The 21776-nt window shown below is 43.0% G+C and overlaps 1 protein-coding gene across 38 annotated transcripts in view; it reads left to right on the top strand.

The window, feature by feature from the left end:
• The window catches only part of nrxn3a (neurexin 3a), a 2002176-nt gene that overhangs the window by 869222 nt on the left and 1111178 nt on the right, over positions 1 to 21776 (top strand). For 22 of the 38 annotated variants that reach the window (XR_006312692.1, XM_043697017.1, XM_043697027.1 and 19 more), the window contains one exon: positions 14542 to 14661. Coding sequence is in view for 35 of the 38 variants with exons in the window: in XM_043697017.1 (XP_043552952.1) it covers positions 14542 to 14661 (120 nt within the window). In the remaining 3 variants the exon portion in view is untranslated. Of the gene's footprint in view, positions 1 to 10455; positions 10474 to 14541; positions 14662 to 21776 lie in introns of all 38 variants that reach the window. The other 16 variants (XR_006312691.1, XR_006312690.1, XM_043697012.1 and 13 more) reach the window with 1 other exon arrangement.

The following is a 21776-nucleotide window of genomic DNA, read 5'->3' as shown; positions in this document are numbered from 1 at the left end:
AAAGAAGGAGACTTATGACTGTGCAGCACTCCTTCACTACTGCACAAAAATGTCTACCTCATTGATATTGAAAAGGAATGGGTACTCTGACTGTGCTGAGGCTGCCATCATTACATACTCACATTGACATTGTGAAGGTGTCTTTGCTACATGCTCTGCTGTTGAATATTGAGATGAACATAATTGTCTCGATTCATAACTGAAGGCTAAGACTCTAGTTGATGAAGCAGAGGGACCATCTGCAAAAACAAGCTTGACAACAGAAGCTGAAGGATAAAAGAGAGAATCAAAAGTGAAGGAATTGCTAGTTACTGGTTTTGACAAGTCTTTGCCACGGTGAAAGTCGATTGTGATAAGTTTCTGATGTTACAAACAGGGATGACTAGAAAAGTATTCATAGTCAGGTCTTTATCTCTTTAGCCACTGTGGGGTTTCCTGTGCTGGTGAAATTGGCATGCCAAGTATTTTTCAGGGGTACCTTGCTTACCTTTAAGTGAGGAGATGGTGAGTTCATTCCAGAGACTCGCTTACAAAACCATAAAGGAGGACGTCCATTCATCGCGAGTTTTTGACAACCTCAGGACGTCGCAAAACCCTTAATAGCCAATAAGTTGCACTTGTGATTGTAATGTAGAAATATGACATCCAATGTGAACACGGTCATGACCCGAAAACAACATGTGGCAATGATCAGATGAACTGGTTTTTTTGGGGGGGGCGCAGGGGTTTGTGTAGGGGTCAGTATTGGCTGGAACATCGGAGAAAACCCTTTTGCCATGGGATTCTTCTAAGTGGGCGATGGGAGCATCAGTCCAATGTCTTCTCCAAAAGGCATAATTGTTGCCTCGGTGTGGCCCAAAAAGGTCAGCCTGGATTTTGTTGTCAGCTCTCTGAAGTGGGGCTTAAACCCTCAAGTTTCCGACTCAGTTGAGAGGACTGGGTGTTTGGCGACTGGTACCGTCCCAACCTCTGGTTTGGATGGATCAGTTCCCGTTCCATCTCAGACTTTGATGGCCTTGGATAGTGTGTTCACAATATGGGCAAAAGTATCAATTATTAATCTCTAAATCCTTCTGATACGCCGATGGCAGACAGTAAGAGTGGGAGGGTTTCCTGGTCTGTTAGAACCAAGTGTTAGCTGAACTGAATTGATTTTATTGTCACGTGTACCGAGGCACAGTGAAAAGTTTTGTCTTGTGAGCAATACAGGCAGACCACAGAGTTAAATAGCATAGATAAGTAAATAATAGGTAAACAGCGGCAAAAACAAAAACACAAAGGCAAATGTAAAGAGTTTGTAAGTCCATTCAGTATTCTAACAACAGTAGGGTAGAAACTGTTTTGAAACCGGCTGGTGCGTGTGTTCAGGCTTTTGTACCTTCTCCCCAGTGCTCGAGGTTGTAGAAAAACATTGCCAGGATGAGATGGTTCTTTGAGAATGCTGGTGGCCTTTCCTTGACAGTGGGCCTGGTAGATGGATTCTATAGATGGGAGATTGGCCTAACAGTGCAGCTGAAACCCCATGCAAGCCTGTTTCATAAGTGATAGAAGGTCACATGAGCACACACCAGTAGCTGATACTGTCTTATTTCTGTGCAATTAGTTACCCCTAATTACTTCCTCCTCATGGTCATTCTTGTGTGTGCTTAGACCATGTGGAACAGCAGGATATTCAATCATGGAACGTGTTTCCCAATGGCATACAGGAATTTGTGGATGGGGGCAATTGAAGTGTTTGATCAGCCCTGGTTTTATTGAATCTTAATGGGCTGAATGACCTTCTCCTGTTCCTGTCTAATGAGGTATAAGTGAAGGCCACCAGTGTCTACCACTCGGGGGGAGATAGTATCCTAGTTGCAATTTCACTGGAACAGTAATCCAAAGGCTCAAGTGAATGTGCTGAGAACATGAATTCCAATCCTACCAGGTCAGCTGAAGAAATTCAGTTATACATCTGGAATTAAATTACACTCAGTAAAGCTGATCATGAAACTACCATCAATTGTCAAAAGGACGCATCTGGTTCATAGATGTCCCTTAATGTAGGAAACCTGTCCTTACCTGGTCTGACCTACAGACCCAGAGCAATGTAGTTGGCTCTTAAATACTCTGTGAATCATCCTAAGAAAGCACTCTATGCAAGGCCAGTTAATAATGTGCAATTAATGGGCATATCCAGCGATGCCTGCGTCTCAGGACAGTGTAAAGAACATTCAAACTCTGTCTATAATGATCCCTTGATTGTAACTGTATTTTGGATGTTATTCCCACAATGGGGTTAGTTGACTTCAGCTGTCATGTGGTTTGGGGATGGATAATCGATGGCTTTGCCTCTGGAGGAGAAAGAGGTGTCCCACTCCTAATGCTTGGCCAGACGCAAGGAAGGAAGTCACATTTCACTAGGAGACCCTTACGCTGAAATAATCTGTTGTTATTCAATATCCAGTCTCACTTGGTCGTGGTGTGGGATGGTCCTACGCCATTGGACAAGGACAGCATGAGTGGAGCATTGACCCCCACCCCCCAACAACATTTTCCCCTCCGACCAACACTCCAATTCTGATGTGGTGATATATTGCTGTCTCTTCACTGTGACAGTGTCACAATCCTGGAACTGGCTCCCTCATAACTCTGTGACTCTCCCAACGCCAAGTGGGCTTCAGCAGTTCAAAAAGGTAGCTCACAACAATGTGGGATGGGCAACAAAAGCTAGCCCAGCAGCAGCTCCCACATCCCATGAAAGAATAAAAGGTAAATAAGAAATTAGAAAATGCACGTGTTTCTTAGGAAGGAACAGCAGATTTTAGACAAAGGTATCAGAACTACATTATCTGTATGTGTAGATCAATTCAGTACTGCTGGAGTGTTCCATCATTCCCCATTCCATCAAAGACTTGAGTCAGAAAGAATAATAGAGTGACAGGAGGCACAGTCCCCACCTGCCAGCACACTCGAAACGTGTATTGGGAGGGGTGGCAGCAAATTCTGCAAGACTTTCCTACAAAGCAGGAAATGTATGATGGGAGGGCTTTCTGGATTTTGAGGGTGTTCAAGATTTATGAACATCTGTCTTAAGAATGCTAATACTTAAATACGGTCCTACACAGAGATGTAACTTTAAAGACCTGACATACAAACATTTCCTGTACTCTCGACTGGCTTCTTTGTATTGTCCTGCATTGTGTTCCGACTTGTGTATAAATCCACCTGTAAAAGGACTGCAGAATAGAACCAGTTTGCAACATGGGGACTGTCAGATTAGTCAGCTCCTGCAACAACCTTATTAGCTTCTTGAAGGCTCATTGAGTCTGTCTGCTCATCAGTTCCAAGCAGAGGCATGTGGCCTAGAAACCACTTCAAACAAAGAAAGAACTCGGGCAGCACGATGGCACAGTGGTTAGCACTGCTGCCTCACAGCGCCTGAGACCCGGGTTCAATTCCCGCCTCAGGCGACTGACTGTGTGGAGTTTGCACGTTCTCCCCGTGTCTGCGTGGGTTTCCTCCGGGTGCTCCGGTTTCCTCTCACAGTCCAAAGATGTGCAGGTCAGGTGAATTGGCCATGCTAAATTGCCCGTAGTGTTAGGTAAGGGGTAAATGTAGGGGCATGGGTGGGTTGCGCTTCGGCGGGGCGGTGTGGACTTGTTGGGCCGAAGGGCCTGTTTCCACACTGTAATGTAATCTAATCTAAACACAGTTCAGACCACAATGTGTGTAACCTAGAGAGACCACTCAAAGGGGATTGAATATTGTTCAAATCAAAAGAAAACAAGTTTAACTTAAAGTTGCTGAAAAGAAACTGTAAGGTAACTTTGTGCACAAAATTGCCATACCTTACCTCCCAAATGTCTTCAATTGAAAGAATTATATAGTGTGAAATATAATAACTTTGAATGGAATGGTTCAATGTTCAAGAATTGCAGCTGGAATTCTATCACATTGTCCAACATTTCTTTTGATTTATGTTTGAAAACAGTCACAGCCAACTGGAAGTGGTGGAATGTTCCATGTCATCCATTTTCACGCTCCCCAGTGGTTTCGGCTTTGGAAACATCAATGATTCAGATCTTGTTGCATCATTGTGTGCGATGTTGAAAGTACATTGGACTGGAAAAGGGGTTAGCAGATTACTGAACACAGAAATTTGTTCTTCCAAATGTCCAAAGCTGTGTAGACTAGGTGGATTGACCACCAGTAGTATCAGGGATATGTAGGTATTATTCTGGGGATTTGGTAGGGGTTTGGGTCTGGGTGGGATGCTCTTTGGAGGGTCGGTGCAGACCCAATGATTCAAGTGGCCTCTTTCTGCACTATAGGGATTTTGTGATCAATAATTTATGAAGGGAAAGCAATTGCAAATGACTCACACTAGCACACATGGAATGCAAGTCCTTGATTTCAAATCCTTCCATAGCCTCACCCCCCTCTATCCCTCTGCTGTAAATTATGTATATTGCTATTCACTGAGCAGATGGCTTGAGTGACAGCAGTGCTTTGCATGCACAGTTCATATATACCTGCTTGTGTCAAGAGTTATGCCATAGAGTGTTAAGTATGATCAACAGGTGCAACTTGTGTGGAAACATGTGCAAGTTTCCCTCAAAGTCTCTCACCATCCTGAATTGGAAAGAGATCGCTGTTCCTGCTCATTCGCTGGGTCAAATTTTGGGAATTCTCTCCCTAAGGGCACAGTGGCCTACCTACAACCACATGGATTGCAGCAGTTCAAGAAGGCAGCTCACCGAAACTTTCTCAAGGACAATGAGGGATGGGCAATAAATACAGATGATATCCACATCCCAAAAATGAAGTTAAAAAGCAGCAGCAACTCGCAACTTCAACATCATTGAAATAATACCAGAAGTGCTTCACAAGAGAGTTATCAGATAACCTTTGACACTAAGTCACATATACAGGTTCGGTGAGGTAACTGAGGTAGGTTCTGAGAAATATCTTTAGGGACAAGTATGTATGAGCATACTGCTTGAAGGTAAGCACGTCCAATCAGTGCAACAGTAGTCAAACAATTTGGAAAGCGAAGGTGACATGGAAATAGATTCTTCACTGTTGCTGGGTCAGTTCCCTCCCTAACAGCATTTCAGGTCTACCCACAGCACAGGGATTGCAGTGGTTCAAGAAGGCAGCTCATTACTCCCTTCTCAGCTCAGGACAGGCAATAAACGCTGGCCCAGCCTGTAACAACCACATCCCATGAATGAATTAAAGAAAAAACCTCTTGTGGACATGATTCTCCTACAAGCATTATGTGACTGAAAGGCAATGAATTAATCACCTTTATTTCGTGTCAAAGTTCATTCTGTTGTTGTTAGGTATGTGTTTAGGTTGGTTCCCCACATCCATACAGCAGCACGCTGGCTCGTTGGTTAGCACTGCTGCCTCACAGTGCCAGGGACTTGGGTTCAATTTCAGTCTTGGGTGACTGTGTGGAGTTTGCATGTTCTCCCTGTACCTGATGTAGGTTTCCTCCCACAATCAAACAATGTGCACGTTAGGTGGATTGGCCATGGTAAATTGCCCATAATCCCCAGGTATGATAAAATAAGCTGTGGGCAGTGATGAATTAGGCCTGGGTCAGATCCTCTTTGGAGGGTCAGTGGAGACCTGACAGGCTGAATGGCCTGTTTTACACTGTAGGGATTCTGTGATCTAAAATGTCTTCTGAATAGTGCCTTGGGGTCATTTATACCCATCCTAGAGGACAGGTAACACCTTAGATTATTAATCACACAGCAGAAGAGGGCACCTCTGATAATGCAGTGCTCCCGCAATTCAACCCATTGATAGACATGACAAGCCGGAATGTTACAGAGGATGCTAAAACAGACAATCAGTCCTTTGTTTGGCAAGATGACAGTGCTAATTCAAATATTATTTTTCCTTCCATCACCACAATTTGACTTTGATTCAATGTGACATTATTAGTTATGTGAGCTGAATTGAGCAAACAGTAGATTCACAGTTATGGAAAGGATTGGAGCATCTTCAAGTGCTAATGTGTCACTTTCCAGTTCGGTGGAACGCTTTCTCTTTTGATCCCAAGGTGCTGACCAGTTGAGAAAGCTTGTTGGTAGTAATTGTTGAGATGAGCAATTAAATAGTGAGCCTAGTGCCTGAGGGTGGCTGACAACAAAGTCCACAACACATCAACAGCAAGAGGGAGAGAACATCTGAAATAGCATAAATTTAATCCCATATCATTGGAGTCATTGTCCCTCCTGTCTCCGTGAACAACTTCACATCACAACTTCTCTCTTTTTTAAAAGAACATCTCTGACTATGGTTTGTTTCCTAAATGTTGTGTAAAGGCTAAACATACCATAATGTCAGGGAGCTGCTTCCCAAGGGGCATAGATAGCACGATGTGGGTGGAGTTAACTCAACTTGAATGGGATTTGAAGAGAGAAGTACATGTAGGCAACAGTCTTTTAAGAAAAACTGAAACCTAAAGCAGAAATTGCTGGAAAGACTCAGCAGGTCTGGCAGCATCTGTGAAGAGAAATCAGAGCTGTGCTGCACAGAAACGTTCCTTCTGTCCAACCCGTCCGTGCCAACCAGTCATCCTAAATTAATCTAGTCCCATTTGCCAGCATTTGGCCCTTATCCCTCTAAACTCTTCCTATTCATATACCCATCAGATGCCTTTTAAATGTAATTGCACCAGCCTCCATCACCTTCCCTGGTAGTTCATTCTATAGCTACACCATCCTCTGCATGAAAAAGTTGCCCCTCAGGTCTCTTTTAAATCTTTCCCCTCTCATCTGAAACCTATGCCCTCTGGTTTGGAGCCCCCTACCCTGGAGTAAAGACCTTGTCCATTTATCCTGTCCATGCCCCTCATGATTTTATAAACTTCTATAAGGTTACCCCTCAGCCTCTCACGTTCCAGGGAAAACAGCCCCAGCCTATTAACATCACCTTATTGCTCGAACCCTCCAATCCTGGCAACATCCTTGTAAATCTCTTCCAGACCCATTCAAGTTTAACAAACATCTTTCCTATAACGGCAAGACCAAATTAGTTCTTAGGAAGAATGTACACTAACAATCGGTTGAAATCGGTTATGGCAGCTCGGTGGCTCAGTTGTTAGCACTGCTGCCTCACAGCACAAGGGACTGGGTTCAGTTCCAGCCTTGTGTGATTACCTGTGTGGCATTTGCACATTCTCCCTGTGTCTGTGTGGGTTTGCTCTGATTTCGTCCCACAATCCAAAGATGTGCAGGTTAGGTGGATTAGCTGTGGTAAATTGCCTATGATGTTCAGAGATGTGTAGGTTAGGGTGGATTAACCATGGGGAATGCAGGGTTAGGGTAGGGAGGGTGAGTCTTGGTGAGATGCTCTTCTGAGGAGCAGTGTGGACTTGTTGGGCTGAATGGCCTGTTTCCACACTGTAGGGGAACTATGAGGAAATCAGCAGTGTCCAGTTTGCAATTAGATTATGACTGTCTCTTCAAACTTGCATTTGAGACACCTTGACTTATACAATAATGTTCAATTTTTTTCATGTGTTAAGTAATATGACTGAAGAGTGAAGTGTTTCAAAGCAGAACCATTATTAAATTGCAGGCAGTGAGATGAGTCTTTAAGGTGCAGCAAGTTTGAGTTTTCCAAGGTTGTAGAGATAAAGTCACCATAGTCCCAAAGGAACAAGAAATCCTTCATGGTAACCTCAGCTGGTGTGGGAATTAAACCTATAAGGATGGTAATGCTCTGCATCCCCAGACATAAGCCTCTAACTTCTGAAAGGTAGAGAAGTCTGAAAGCAAGGGCAAGGGACTTCATGTTGTAGATGTGCCAGGAATGAGTAGGAGATGAGAAACCTGACTTCATTAAAGATTCAAGGAGCCCAGATAAGGAACATGTAGAATAATATGTTTGAAGCTCAGGATTAAGTTCACAGCAGTGCCAAACACAATAATAATGGCAGAATGTTGAAAGAAAGGAAAGGGTTTAATAAAGACAGAAGAACAGATTGGAGTGGCAGTTCTGAAATCCAGTGGGTTATGTTGTGCACTTTAGCACTCATCTCGTAGCACTCTCGCACCTCTGAGTCACAAATTTCAGGGTTCAAGTCCCACTCCAGGGCTTGCGTACAAGAATCAAGGCAATCATTCCTAGGGCCTCAGGCTGTTCATCACACAGAAAGTATCCACTTGGCCCATCATTTCTGCACTAGCCACCCAGCCTACTTTCCAGCATCGAGTCTGTTGTTCTGTCGGTTACACATGTTTATCCTTTTGACTAATTTGAGGGCTTCACTCTCTATTACACCTTCAGGCAGTGACTTTCAAACCCTTACTACCCTGAGTGTGAATCATTCTTTTTTCCACATTTCCTCTCTAACCTTTTGATCAGACAATTAAAACCTATGCACCCTAGTCATTGACCCTTCTGCTAATGTAAGTAGCCCCTTTCTATTCATTCTATTCAGGACTGAAACAACCTTGTGGACCTCAAACCTGACCTCAACCTACTCTGTTCCAATGAGTATCCTCGAGCCTGTCCACTCTTTCCATAGACCTGTATTTTTTCAATCCTTGATTCTTGTAAATCTCTCTGTTCTGTCTCTGGTGTAATTATATCCTTTCTGGAATGAATGAATGAAGAAAGACCAGAATTGAACACAATACTCTAGCTGTGACATAACTAGTGTTTAGTGTACTTTCAATCTAACTTCCTTGAACTTGTATCTTATATCTCGGTTAATCTTGGAACAGACAAAGTGGGAGCAGGAGAAGGCCATTTGGCCTTTTGAAAATGCTCAGTCATTCAATATATCATGGCTGATCATCCAGCATAGACCTCTGTACCCTCTTTCGTCTCATTCCCTTTGATTCCTTTAGCATCAAGAACTATTTCTAACTCCATCTTGAAAACGTTCCATGTTTTGGCCTCAACCATAAGCCTCACTGCTCTCTGGGTGAAAAAAATTCTCCTCATCTCAGTACTAAATGGCCTACCCTATATCCTTAGTCTGTGACCCCCTGGTTCTGGACTGCTCAGCCCCAGGAACATCCCTCCTGGATATACTCTGTCTAGTCGTAGAATCGTTGAAATCATAGAATCCCTACAACGTGGAAGCAGGTCATTTGGCCTATTGAGTCAATACTGACCCTCTAACAAGGATCCCACCCAGACCCACCCCATTGTGGGTCCTGTTAGAATTTATAAGTTTTTGAGATTTCCCCAATGTTCTTCTTAACTGCAGTGAACACAGTCATAACTGATCCAGTTTCTCTTCATACCTCAGTCCTTCCATCCCAATAAGGACTCCATATGTCTTCTTAGCCAACTTATTGACTGGTCTTGCTACCTTCAGAGATCTGTGAACTTTTACTCCGAGGTCCCACACATTCAAGTGCGGGTGCTGAGGGACTATCGGTGTTCCTCTCTTTCAGTTGAGACATCAAACTGAAGCCTCATCTGCCTATGTGGATGAATGGAAAAAGAAACTACATGCCCTTGTCTTGAAGAAGAAGCAAGGAGAGGGATTGCTCTGCCCTGTCCCCTGTCTCTCCCCACACTGTCCCTCAATAGCAGAGGGATTGAATTCAAGAGTTGTGAGGTGATGTTGCAGCTGTACAGGACTTTGGTTAGGCCACATTTGGAGTACTGTGTGCAGTTCTGGTCGCCTCATTTTAGGAAAGATGTGGAAGCTTTGGAGGGGGTGCAGAGGAGATTTACCAGGAATGGAGAATAGGCCGTACGAGGATAGGTTGAGAGTGCTAGGCCTTTTCTCATTGGAACGGCGAAGGATGAGGGGTGACTTGATAGAGGTTTATAAGATGATCAAGGGAATAGATAGGGTAGACAGTCAGAGACTTTTTCCTCGGGTACAACAGAGTGTTACAAGGGGACATAAATTTAAGGTGAAGGATGGAAGGTATGGGGGGATGTCAGGGGTAGGTTCTTTACCCAGAGAGTGGTGGGGGCATGGAATGCGCTGCCTGTGGGAGAGGCAGAGGCAGAATCATTGGTGACCTTTAAGCGGCAATTGGATAGCTACATGGATAGATGCTTAAGCTGGGACAAATGTTCGGCACAACATCGTGGGCCGAAGGGCCTGTTCTGTGCTGTATTGTTCTATGTTCTATGTTCTATGAAGTCATCTCCATTGCTCATATCTCTCCTTCGATCAATATCACAAAAACAGATTTTTATGCACATTACCACATTGCTGCTTCTGAGAGCTTGCTGAGTGGCAATTGACTGTACCAATGCGTACAGTTCAGGCAATACTTCATTGACTGTAAGGTGCTGCTAGATCTTCTTGAAAAACACCATATGTATGCAAGACTTTTATTTTCAATTTTATTTTGTTTTCACTTTATTTTTAATTTTTAAAAAATTTTCCTTTCTCTTCATGCTCTTAATTATTTTTCCTTTCTTCTTCCTCCTCTCTCTCCCCGTCTTCTCATGTTTCCGAACACTTGCCGCCAGACTGGCGTGAGCATTCAGGTAAATTGACAACACAAATCCGAGGCCAGTGATAGTAATGAGTTCATTATCCACTCCTCTTGACAGAAAGTACAGTGACATACAGGTGCAAAGCAGGATGTTATATTGGCAGGTTTGGGTGTGTTGTTTTAATATCCATTCCTGGAATGTGAACATTTCTGCCAAGACCAGTATTCATTACTCATCCAATTAATTATTGAACAGTGACTTTTGTTTTTAGTATCTCATTTGTGATTGGGTGACTCATCCTCCCTTTAGGCCATCAAGCTGTTGTACAGATGGTTGTGTTTGAGTTACATGTCAACCGAGTTTGACGCTAGTTTGGGCATCCTGTTGTTGTTTTTGTTCAGTTGCTGCTGTTAATTGAACCTGGAATGACTGGGTTATCTGAGGAAGAAAAGTTTGTCAGACTGGGACTGTTTCCGCTGGAGTTTAGAAAACTGAGAGGTGACTTTGACAGAAGATCCCAAAAGGCTTTGACAAACTAAACGTGGATGTTTTCTCTTGTGGCTCAGTCTGGAACTTGGGGGGACTGTTCTAAAATTAGGGTTCTCCCTTGTAGGACCAAGGTGAGAATTATTTTCTGTCAGAGGGTTGTGCAACTGTGGAAGTGCTTGAGAAGGTGATGGAGTCATTTAATGTTGTTTAAGGTGGAGGTGGATTGTTTCTTACCAGGCAGGAGAATTGGGGATGGAATGGCAAAGTGGTATTATCACTAGACTATTAATCCAGAAGCTCAGCTAATGTTCTTGGGACCTGGGTTCAAATCTTGCCATGGCAGATGGGGAAATTTGAATTCAATGAAGAATCTGGAACTAAAGGTCTAGTGATAACCATAAAACTATTGTGGATTGTTGGAAAAACTCGCTTGGTTCACTAATATCCTTTAGAGAAGGTATTTTACCTGTTCTGGCCTCCATATGACTCCAGATCCACAGCAAAGTAGTTGACTCTTAAATGCCCTCTGGGTAATTAGGGATGGCAATAAATGCTGACCTAGCCAGTGATGCCCACATCCTGTGAGTAAGTTTTAAAAAAAAGAATCAAAGGCTATTGAAGATAGATGTGATGATGGAGTTCGGAACGGAAGGAGATCAGCCATGCTCCTATTGAATGGAATGGACTGAAAGGGCCAAATATCCTACCTCTGCTCCTAATTCCAATGTTTGCATGTTCTTATATGAGTGTACTTCAGTTTTGAAGTGTCATTTAAAATGGTATGGCTGTGAGTCAGTCTTGAGGGTGAGATTCGGACAAGCTTCCAATCAGCCTGCAGAGTCGGGAAGGTTGCACTGTTGCAAGATACTCTGTGATGAAGCCAAAATCTCTCAGAGGCCACCCTGCTTCTACTATGTACCTTTCTGAGCTCATAACGGTCTTTACATTGGTAATATTCGCAGATTGGCCCTGGGCGTATAACACGCAATCCTTTCAATGAAAGACTAGCCAACATCTTTTCCAGCAAACATTTGTCAGAAAATTGGAGGTTTAAAAATAAGTTGTTAGATTTGGAATCAATCTTCTATATGCATTGATAGTCTCGAATGTGCCACACTTACAACTCAAGATATAAAAAAACTAATTATTATTAAATTTAGCTGTGAGGAGTCATTACGAAGCTGAGTGTTGTTTAAAATAAAAGCATTCTTGTATTCCAAGAATGGGCAGTGAAAGCAGAAGAGGGTGAAAAGAAGTAATAATTAATTCTTGCCTTTGGTATAATTTTGAAAAAGTTAACAATATCCTGCTAGAAAATAAGATAAAAAGAAGGAAGGCTTTTTGCAAATACATGTTGGATTGAATGGCTGGCCGAGTTTGTGTAGAAAACCCATTCAGTAAAATGCAACTCTGCAGAAACTAAATGGTGCCAGCTCAGAGTAACTACGACATTCGTTATACCTGAGACTCTCTTGAGGAAAATAAAATTAAAAGCAGAGTTTGTTCTCCACAGTTAACACCGTGGTGATGTGAAACACTTACAAAAGATTGTTGTTAATATACAAAAGGGGCAACCTTCATCTTGTGTTAAGATATACAATAAAACCCATAGTGTCCAATTTGCTGTTTCTCAGGTCCTTGATCAGACAAGGTTGAACATTTCATGGTTTATAATTATCTGTCTTTTTTTAAACTAATTGGGAAATGCAGCACAAGTGAAATATTTATGGTAGCAGTGTGTTAAAGGGTGGATCATATTAAATGCTTTTACAAGCTTCTGTTAATAAATTGCGTAGGTCTATTCAAGGTTTAGTGCCTGTTTTCTCTTGAAGAAGTGTCATTTGGACATCCATGTTATATTCACAAACTACACAAGTTGTCCTTCAATATGACACCCTCTGTTAGTATGTTTGCGTGCAGTTTTGCATTTTCTTTTCAAATGCTGTCATGTCCCTCTGCCTACGTGCCATAACTCCCCACGACAATATATTATTTTTTAAACATGTCATTCTTGTATGGGGGTATAGGCATCATCAGCCAGGTTAGCATTTGTTGCCTGTCTCTCATTAAATGATTGAAATGATTGGTGGACGAGGCCATTTGAGAGGTTAGTTAGGGGTCAAACCATATTGCTATGCATTTGGAGTCACAAGTAGGCCAGATCTAGTAAGAATGACAGATTTCCTTCCCTAAAAAACCTTTAGTGAACCAGTTGAGTGACAACAGTTGCCATTAGGCAAGCATTATTATTCCAGATTTTTCTTGAATTTGAATGTCATCATATTGCCCATTGAATCCATGTTCCCCAGGGCATTAGACTGGGGTGATAAAAACAGAAATTGCTGGAGAAACTATGCAGCATCTGTGAAGAGAGAAACAGTGTCAACATTTCAAGTCCAATCTGACTACTTAGACCAGAAAGTCTAGAACTCTGAATTAAAAGGCCAGTGACACTCCCATTCCACCACCTCCCATGTACGGTGGCACCTTTTAAATTGGATTGCATCCCTTTCTTATGCTAATGTTCCCGTCCTCACTTTCTCCTGTTCCCTATATTCTGCTGCATCACTAACAATGTAGTTGATTCAACAAATTCTGGTTCTCCTTTGAGCTTTCCCCCATCTTTAAGGGAAATCTCCTGTCCTTGACTGAACCAGACAACCTGACTCAGACAGCATCAAGTATGAAGCCTGCTGAAATACTACCACAGCAGTCCATTCTCAAGGCCATGCTTGAGGCTACAGCCTGGCTGTATAAATCTTTCATTTTTATTTGGGTAATTATTTCAGCTCTTTCCCTCACTTGTGGAAGAGATTCCAGCTGGCCAGCTCCTCTCCCACACTGTCTTAGCTGAGGCACATGAAGGGTCCAAGTTTGATCCACAGCCAAGTTCACCCCAATCATGGCTTTGTTTGACACAATGTGGAACCATAAAGGAAGGCCACCAAGAATGTAAAACTGAGTACAGTGTGCGAATGAGTATTATCATCTTTCAATTATGTATATCTTCCAAAATAACATCCAAGCCTAGATGTCTATATTATTCATTGTAAGTCGTTACAGAACCTTAAAATGATCATTAGCCATGACCATCGATAATTGAGTACAAGGTGCATCTTAATTTCATAGGAACATTGTGTTGAAGATAAAAAGATCATTTGAAGCTCAAATCAATCATGTTCCTCAGCTCCCCCAAGTCACTGACATGTCTCTATGACTTGTAGCTATCCACATGCCTCACACACTCTTAAAACTAGAATATCTGAAAATTCTTCATTGTGAATCTAAGATGGATGTGACCATATTGAGATTAATAGGGACATTATTAAATCAGATGTCTTGTTACATGTTGTATTTGTTTGAAAGGTTTATATGAGGGCTGTAATAAAGATTTGTTTTCAAGACTTTGGAGAGTAGAATCAAAACGTGCTTTATTACAATGAGCAAGTGACTAAAAGGTAAATTGAGCTGTAGCTGATAAAGGAATGTCAGAAATCTATTAAATGGTAGATGCTGTTTTAAAATTCAATGCAGAAACAACAAGTCTTTATCGCAGCCTGAATAAACATAATGTCAACAGGCCGATCATGAATGTGTAAAGTAACACTTTTTGACCAACACCTTTCCCAGGCAAAGGACCAGAGACCATTTACGCTGGACAAAAGCTCAATGACAATGACTGGCACACCGTCCGAGTGATCCGCCGAGGTAAAAACCTGAAGCTGATGGTCGATGAAGTCACCGCGGAAGGTACAATCATTCACTTCTTTTAAAACAGTCTGTCCTTTTATTGTCGACATCAAAATAAAACTTCACGTTAACCGCTTTGATGAAACTAGCTGCAATTGTCTTCAGGAACACACAATGGGTTTGATGTAATTTTCAAATGTAATTTTATTGATCATATAGTGTGTGATGTACCTTGAGCTCAAGGGTGGCACAGTGGCTAGCATTGCTGCCTCACAGCGCCAGAGACCCGGGTTCAATTCCCACCTCAGGCAACTGTCTTTGTGGAGTTTGCATATTCTCCCCGTGTCTGCGTGGGTTTGCTCCAGTTTCCTCCCACAGTCCAAAAATGTGCAGGTTAGGTGAATTGGCTATGCTAAATTGCCTGTAGTGTTAGGTGAAAGAGTAAATGAATGGGTCTGGGTGGGTTGCTTTTCGGAGGGTCGCTGTGGACTTGTTGGGCCGAAGGGCCTGTTTCCATACTGTAAGTAATCTAATCTAAATCGACTGCAAAAAGCAATCCTTTAGCAGGAAGGAGAAAGTGAGGACTGCATATGCTGGAGATCAGAGTCGAGAATATGGCGCTGGAAAAGCAGAGCAGGTCAGGCAGCTCCTGAGAAGCAGGAAAATTAATGTTTCGGGCAAGAGCCCCTTGCCGGAAACGTCGATTCTTCTACAGCAGGAAAACAACTGAGATGGACAAAAGCACCCACATGGGCCAGACGGACTGAATGGCCTGTTTCTGTGCTGAGAACTGTGTGTATATCATCACGATTCTTTTTCAAAGGATCCTTTAAATTATCTCCCTTTAAGTTGTTTCCTGATCCAGCTGTAAGGTTCCATGAACAGCCAGATTAATCATGGCTTTAATGGGGGCTTTGGTTTAACATTGCATCCAAAACGACAGCAGTTGGTAACACTGTAGTGCTCCTTCAGCACTGTCGTGATGTGTCAGCACAGATTCTGGGGCTCAAGTGTCAGAAAGGGACTTAAAGCGACAATCTGCTGAACAAGAGACAGGAGTGTGACCCATAGACACAAGGCAGTTGGTCCCTTTAACAATCTTTCATCCGAGATACCAAATTGACTTCTAACTATCTTTGTACCCTGCAGTTTTCACCAAAATTGAATTTGTTTTTCTGTAAACGCCACCTGTGAGTTCCTACTAGATATTAGGAATAATCACCAATGAGCAGTGGTTAGCTCTGTCTCAGAGATCTAACCAGCCAAGAGATGGTAGTAACGTCTATGTTGAGCATCCTGAACTATTGAGCTTCCACAGCCCTCTTGGGTAGAGAATTCCAGTGATTCAGCAATCTCTGAATGACAAACCCTCCTCATCTCAGTCCTGAATGGTCAATCTCTTCCACTGAGGCTGTGTCCTCAATTTCTTCCAAATTGCAGAGGATCTAGAATCAATTTATTTAAACTTTCTTCATAAGACTGTCCATCCACCCCAAACGGTCTGACACAAAGGCATATTTCTGAAGTCGAGCCACCTGTAAACTTTTAAATGTTTTAAAAATCTCAGCAGTACATAAGTAGACAGCACTGCACACTTATAGCATTGATCAAACAGCACATACTCCCATTCCAAAGAGTTTAAAACCTGGCACTCTCTGACCCTTTGAAAGGCTGTTGGCGGTGAGTCACTGAGAGCTGGGATCTGTGTTCCTTACATTGTTCATCACGTCCTTCTAACATGGAGTATATGAAGACATCAAGAGGAGATATCGCACGACTGTGCGAAACCTCACTCTGGACCTGGACAAGAGCGAGGTTCTGCACCTCGGAATCTCCGATCTTAGATCTGCACACTTCAGGCTAATTGCAACAAAGTATTCTTATTTAGGACCTCAGTCAAAGGAGTAAAAAGGTTCTTCACCTTCCTTGCTCTCCTTTCAAAAAGGAGTACCGAGATAGGGTGACACAGTGGTTAGCACTGCTGCCTCACAGCGCCAGAGACTAGGGTTCAATTCCTGCCTCCGGCGACTGACTGTGTGGAGTTTGCACGTTCTCCCCGTGTCTGCGTGGGTTTCCTCTGGGTGCTCCGGTTTCCTCCCACAATCCAAAAATGTGCAGGTTAGGTGAATTGGCCACGCTAAATTGCCCATAGTGTTAGGTTAGGGGTAAATGTAGGGGAATGGGTCTGGGTGGGTCGTGCTTCGGCGGGTCGGTGTGGACTTGTTGGGCCGAAGGGCCTGTTTCCACACTGTACACAATCTAATAGACAGTCAGAAATTGGTTTGGGGATCTATCTGCTGCTCAGCTCTATTAATTTTATCCAAAAACCGGCAAAAGTGATTGTCTTGCCTTCTTTATTCCTCTGTGGGATGAGGACATTATTAGCATGACCACCATTTGTTTCCTACCTCTAATTGTCCACAAGTATGGCTTGGTAGACCATTTCAAAGGGCAGTTCAGAGTCAACTACATTTCTGCAAGTATGGAGTCACATTTTAGATCAGACCAGCTAAGGACAACAGAGTTCCTTCCTTTAAAGTGGTGTGTTAGACAACCAGAAAGGGTTTTTGCAACAGTCAGTAATAGTTTGCGTCATTGCTAAGACATATAGTACCCCAAGTTCACTAATCAAACTTAAGTTTCACCAGCTGGCTTGGTGGAACCAGTGTAATAAATAAAGTTCAAGATATACGTGTGTCTGTGTGGATTTCCTCCGGGTGCTCCGGTTTCTCCCCACAATCCAAAGATGTGCGGGCCAGGTTGATTGGCCATGCTAAATTGCCCATAGTGTTTCAGGATGTATAGGTTAGGTGCATTAGTCTGGGGTAAATGTAGAATAATAGGGTAGGGGAGTTCATCTGGGTGGGTTACTTTGCTGATGGCCAAATGGCCAAATCACTGTAGGGATTCTGTGAAATCCAAGAGAAAAAAACATATGACTCAACAAGAACCCAAATTTCATGGTATATGTTCCACTGGCTAACATACAGTAAAGTGCGAAACAGCAATTTTGTTTCTCTCAGACGGTTGTGATCCTTTCTCAAAATGCAGCAGATCCAAAATCTTTAGGTTTTTTTTTAATAAAAGAGTTAGATCGATTCTTGATGACCGGGGGAGTAAATATTGTCAGGGATATGCAGGGATGTACAGTTATAGTTCAAGTCGATCAGCCATGAACTTGGTGAATGGTAGAACAGGTGTGAAATGCTGTGTGTCCCTACTCCTGTTGCTTGTTTGTATATTTATAGCATCAGACTCTGCAGGTAGATAGAGAAGGTCTTTTCTCTGGGGTGGGGTTGTCCAGAACTAGAGGGCATAGGTTAAAGGTGAGAGGGGAAAGATATAAAAGGGACTGAAGGGGGCAACCTTTGCATGCAGAGGGTGTAGCGTGTAGCGTGCCAGAGGAAGTGGTGGAAGCTGGTACAATTACAACATTGAAAAGTCATCTGGGTGCGTATATGAATGGGAAGGGTTCAGAAGGATATGAGCCAAATGCTGGAAAATGGGACTGGATTAGGTTAGGATATCTGGTCGGCATGGCCAAGTTGAAATGAAGGGTTTGTTTCTGTGCTGTATATCTCTATGGCTCAATGATCATGGCCTATCTTGTTTATCAACACCACTTTCCTGCCCATTCTCTCTTGATTCCCTGCATCCAGAAAATCTGCATCTCCCAGCCTTAAATGATGGAGCATCCTCAACCCACTGGGGTAGAGAATTCTAAAGATTCACAGGCCTCTGAGTGAAATAATTTCTCCTCACTGCAGCCCCTCTTTGCCCTGAGACGCTGTTTCCCCATCCCGTTATTTCAATCCCCCAACCAGTCGAAACAATCTCTGAGCAGCTGCCCTGTTAAGCCCCTTCAGAACCTTGTATGTTTCAGTGCGATCACCTCTTATTCTTCTATGGTCCAGAGACTCAGGCCCAGAATTGCTCAGTATCTCACCATCAGACAGTTCTCTCATCCAAGAGCGAATTTAGTGAATTTTCACCAACTTCCAAGATTCCACAGTGGCTCATGTTTAAGGACTGATTGTCCTTTTACATACTCTGATTGTCTGCCAACTGTAGCCACATGGAACCTGCCTCTGATCCCTCTGAATCATGGGATACATAGCACAGAAAAAGCTCCTTCGGCCCAACTTCTCCACACCAACCAAGTAACCTAAATTTGTCCCTTTTCCCAGCACTTGGCCCATACCCTCTAAACCCTTCCTATTCATATACCCATCCAGATACCTTTTAAATGTTGTAATTGTATCAGCCTTCACCACTTCCTCTGGCAACTCATCCCAAACACACACCATCCTCTGCGTGAAAAAGTTGCCCTTTTGTATCTTTCCCCTCTCATCTTAAACCTATAGTTTTGGGCCCCTTTACTCTGGGGAGAAGACCTTGGCTATTTACCCTATCCATGCCCCTCATGGTTTTATAAACCTCTGTAAGGCCACCTCTCAACCTCAGATGCTCCAGGGAAAATAGCCCCAGCCTATTCAGCCTCTTCCTATAGCTCAAGTCCTCCAACCCTGGTAACATCCTTGTAAATCTTTTCTGAGCCCTTTCAAGTTTCTCAACATCCTTCCTATAGCAGGGAGAATAGAACTGAACGCAGTATTCCAAAAGTGGCTCAACCAATGTCCTGTACAACCACAACATGACATCCCAACTCCTATACTCAATGTACTGACCAATAAAGGCAAGCATACCAAACGCCTTCTTCACCATCCTGTCTATCTGTGACTTCATCTTCAAGAAACTATGAACCTGCAGCCCAAGGTCTGTTTGTTTGGCAGCACTACCCAGGGCCCTACCATTAAATTGTCATTTATCTCAAGAGAATTGGACTGTAAAAGCAGCGATGTGCTACTGAGACTTTATAAAGCTCCGGTTAGACCCCATTTAGAATACTGTGTCCAGTTTTGGGCCCCACACCTCAGGAAGGACGTAATGCCACTGGAACTTGTCCAGCGGAGATTCACATGGATGATCACTGGTAGGCCTAACATATGGTGAACGGCCGAAGATCCTGGGATTGTATTCATTAGAGTTTAGAAGGTTGAGGGGAGATTAATAGAAATGTACAAGACAATGCATGGCTTAGAAAGAGTGGGCACTGGGAATCTGTTTCCATCAGGCAGGAATACTCGTGGGCACAGCCTTAGAATTAGAGGGGATCAATTTAAAATGGAAAGGAGGAGACATTTCTTCAGCCAGAGAGTGGTGGGCCTGTGGAATTCATTGCCAAGGAGCGAAGTGGAGGCTGTTTAATGTCTTCAAGGCAGAGATTGATAAATTCTTAATCTCACAAGGAATTAAGGGTTACGAGGAGAGTACGGGTAAGTGGCGTTGAAATGCCCATCAGCCATGATTGAATGGTGGAGTGGACTCGATGGGCCGATGGCCTTACTTCCACTCTTATGTCTTCTGGTCTTATGGTCTTATTAAATGCAGTAACACATCATGGAGCAGAGCCAGCATGCCCCAGTGCAGTTTTCCAGCACCATTCACCCTCTGGTCCTCGTTTAAACCCACCTCCTCATGGCTGGTGAGATCCTGCCCTCAATCGGTGTGACCATCTATTCTTCCTGTCGCTCATTTAATGCTCAATGCTCCCTTGAAACGTCTGAAGTTTTCACCACGATCTGTCGATCAGATAATGAATATTACCTTCACACAATTCTCAGAGAGTCCTGGCAGTAATGAGCATTCATGGTGCATTGTACAGCTCTGGCATTGGGCTGAAGATGATTAAATTTTAAGTGTCTCAAAGGTGTACAGTTAATCAGGGGGGGAATTAATTACACACTTTCCCAATCTTCTCAAATGTTTGATTAAACAAAAGAGAAAGAACCTTTCTTCAATTGCAGCTAAAGTAACTGTATCAATGCAGTCTCCACAGACTTCCATCAGTGGAGAGCATCTCTCACCTCAAGGCTAGTTTCCCAATTATAAATGTTTAGTAATAATTAAATAATAATAAATGAAAGAAAGGACACACATTTGTCTGGCACCCTTCACAGTTTCAAGACATCACACATTTGTTTTCACGGATAATTCAAGAAATTACGAGTCGTTTCACAGGTAATTAAGTACTTTTTGAAGTGTTGTCAGTACACAATTGAGGAAGGAAGCAGCCACATTGCTCACAGCTCTAGGGCTACGTGACTGAATGTTTCCCACAGCATTGATTGAGGGATACAAGTTGTCCAGCATGTGAGAAGAACTCTTTGAGTCGTACATTGGGGCCTTTTGCAGTGACCTGAGGGATGCCTCAGAGAGCATGTGGAGTTCCTGAGTGCTGTGCTGAAAGCTTTAGAGTAAGTATTGAACATCCAACCTCCTGTTCTCAGAGGAAGGGCAATATCAACCGAGCTACGACTGACATTTAAATCTAAGCCTCTAAATTTTGAATGTTCGTTTATTGCATGTCGGCTTTGCTGTAGAGTGCAACATTCGTTGCTCATTCCCAGTTGCACAGACTGTCACACACATGCTTGAAGGTCTGGAGTCTCATGTGGATTATGTAAGGACAAAGGATTCCTCTCCAAAAGAGCATTAATAAACTAGATGAACTTCTATGATAATCGGCAATGGTTGAATACTCATAATTAGGTGAACATTTATTCCAATTTTGTATTAATTGAAGATAAATTTCACCATGGCTATGACAGGATACAAACCCATGCTCCCAGTACATGGTGGGTCACTAGACTCGATGCGTTACCTCTGTTTCCTTTCCACATTTGCGGCCAGACCTGCCGAGTTTCTCCAGCAAATTCTGTTTTTGTTTGTTTCAGATCTCTAGCATACTCAGTACTTTGTTTTATATTAGCCTGAAGGATGATGCTACCATTATGCCACCACCTCCTCTCAATTGTCCAAGCTCAGGAACACGGAGTGAAAGCTCAACTGTGGCAGTCAGGAAAGAGGATCTCTCCCTGGGTCGTTATGACTAGTAACCCAGCTCTCCGATGCTGTCCATCTCGATCACTGTCTGAATCTTACCTCTTTTTCTGTTTTACTCTACACCTTCCTTTAGTCTCACCAACATCTACAAAGTTCAGAAACAGCGAGTAAAGTATCTGGTGGATTTTTAAAAATCAATTTGTGGGACTTGGATGTCGCTGGCTGGGCCAGCATTGATAGCCCATCCCTATTTACCCTGGAGAAGATGG

Source organism: Chiloscyllium plagiosum, chromosome 10 (assembly GCF_004010195.1).
Source record: "Chiloscyllium plagiosum isolate BGI_BamShark_2017 chromosome 10, ASM401019v2, whole genome shotgun sequence".
Lineage (NCBI taxonomy): Eukaryota > Metazoa > Chordata > Chondrichthyes > Orectolobiformes > Hemiscylliidae > Chiloscyllium > Chiloscyllium plagiosum.
The sequence above is the reverse complement of the archived record's forward strand: the minus strand, read 5'-3'. Positions and strand labels throughout refer to the sequence as shown.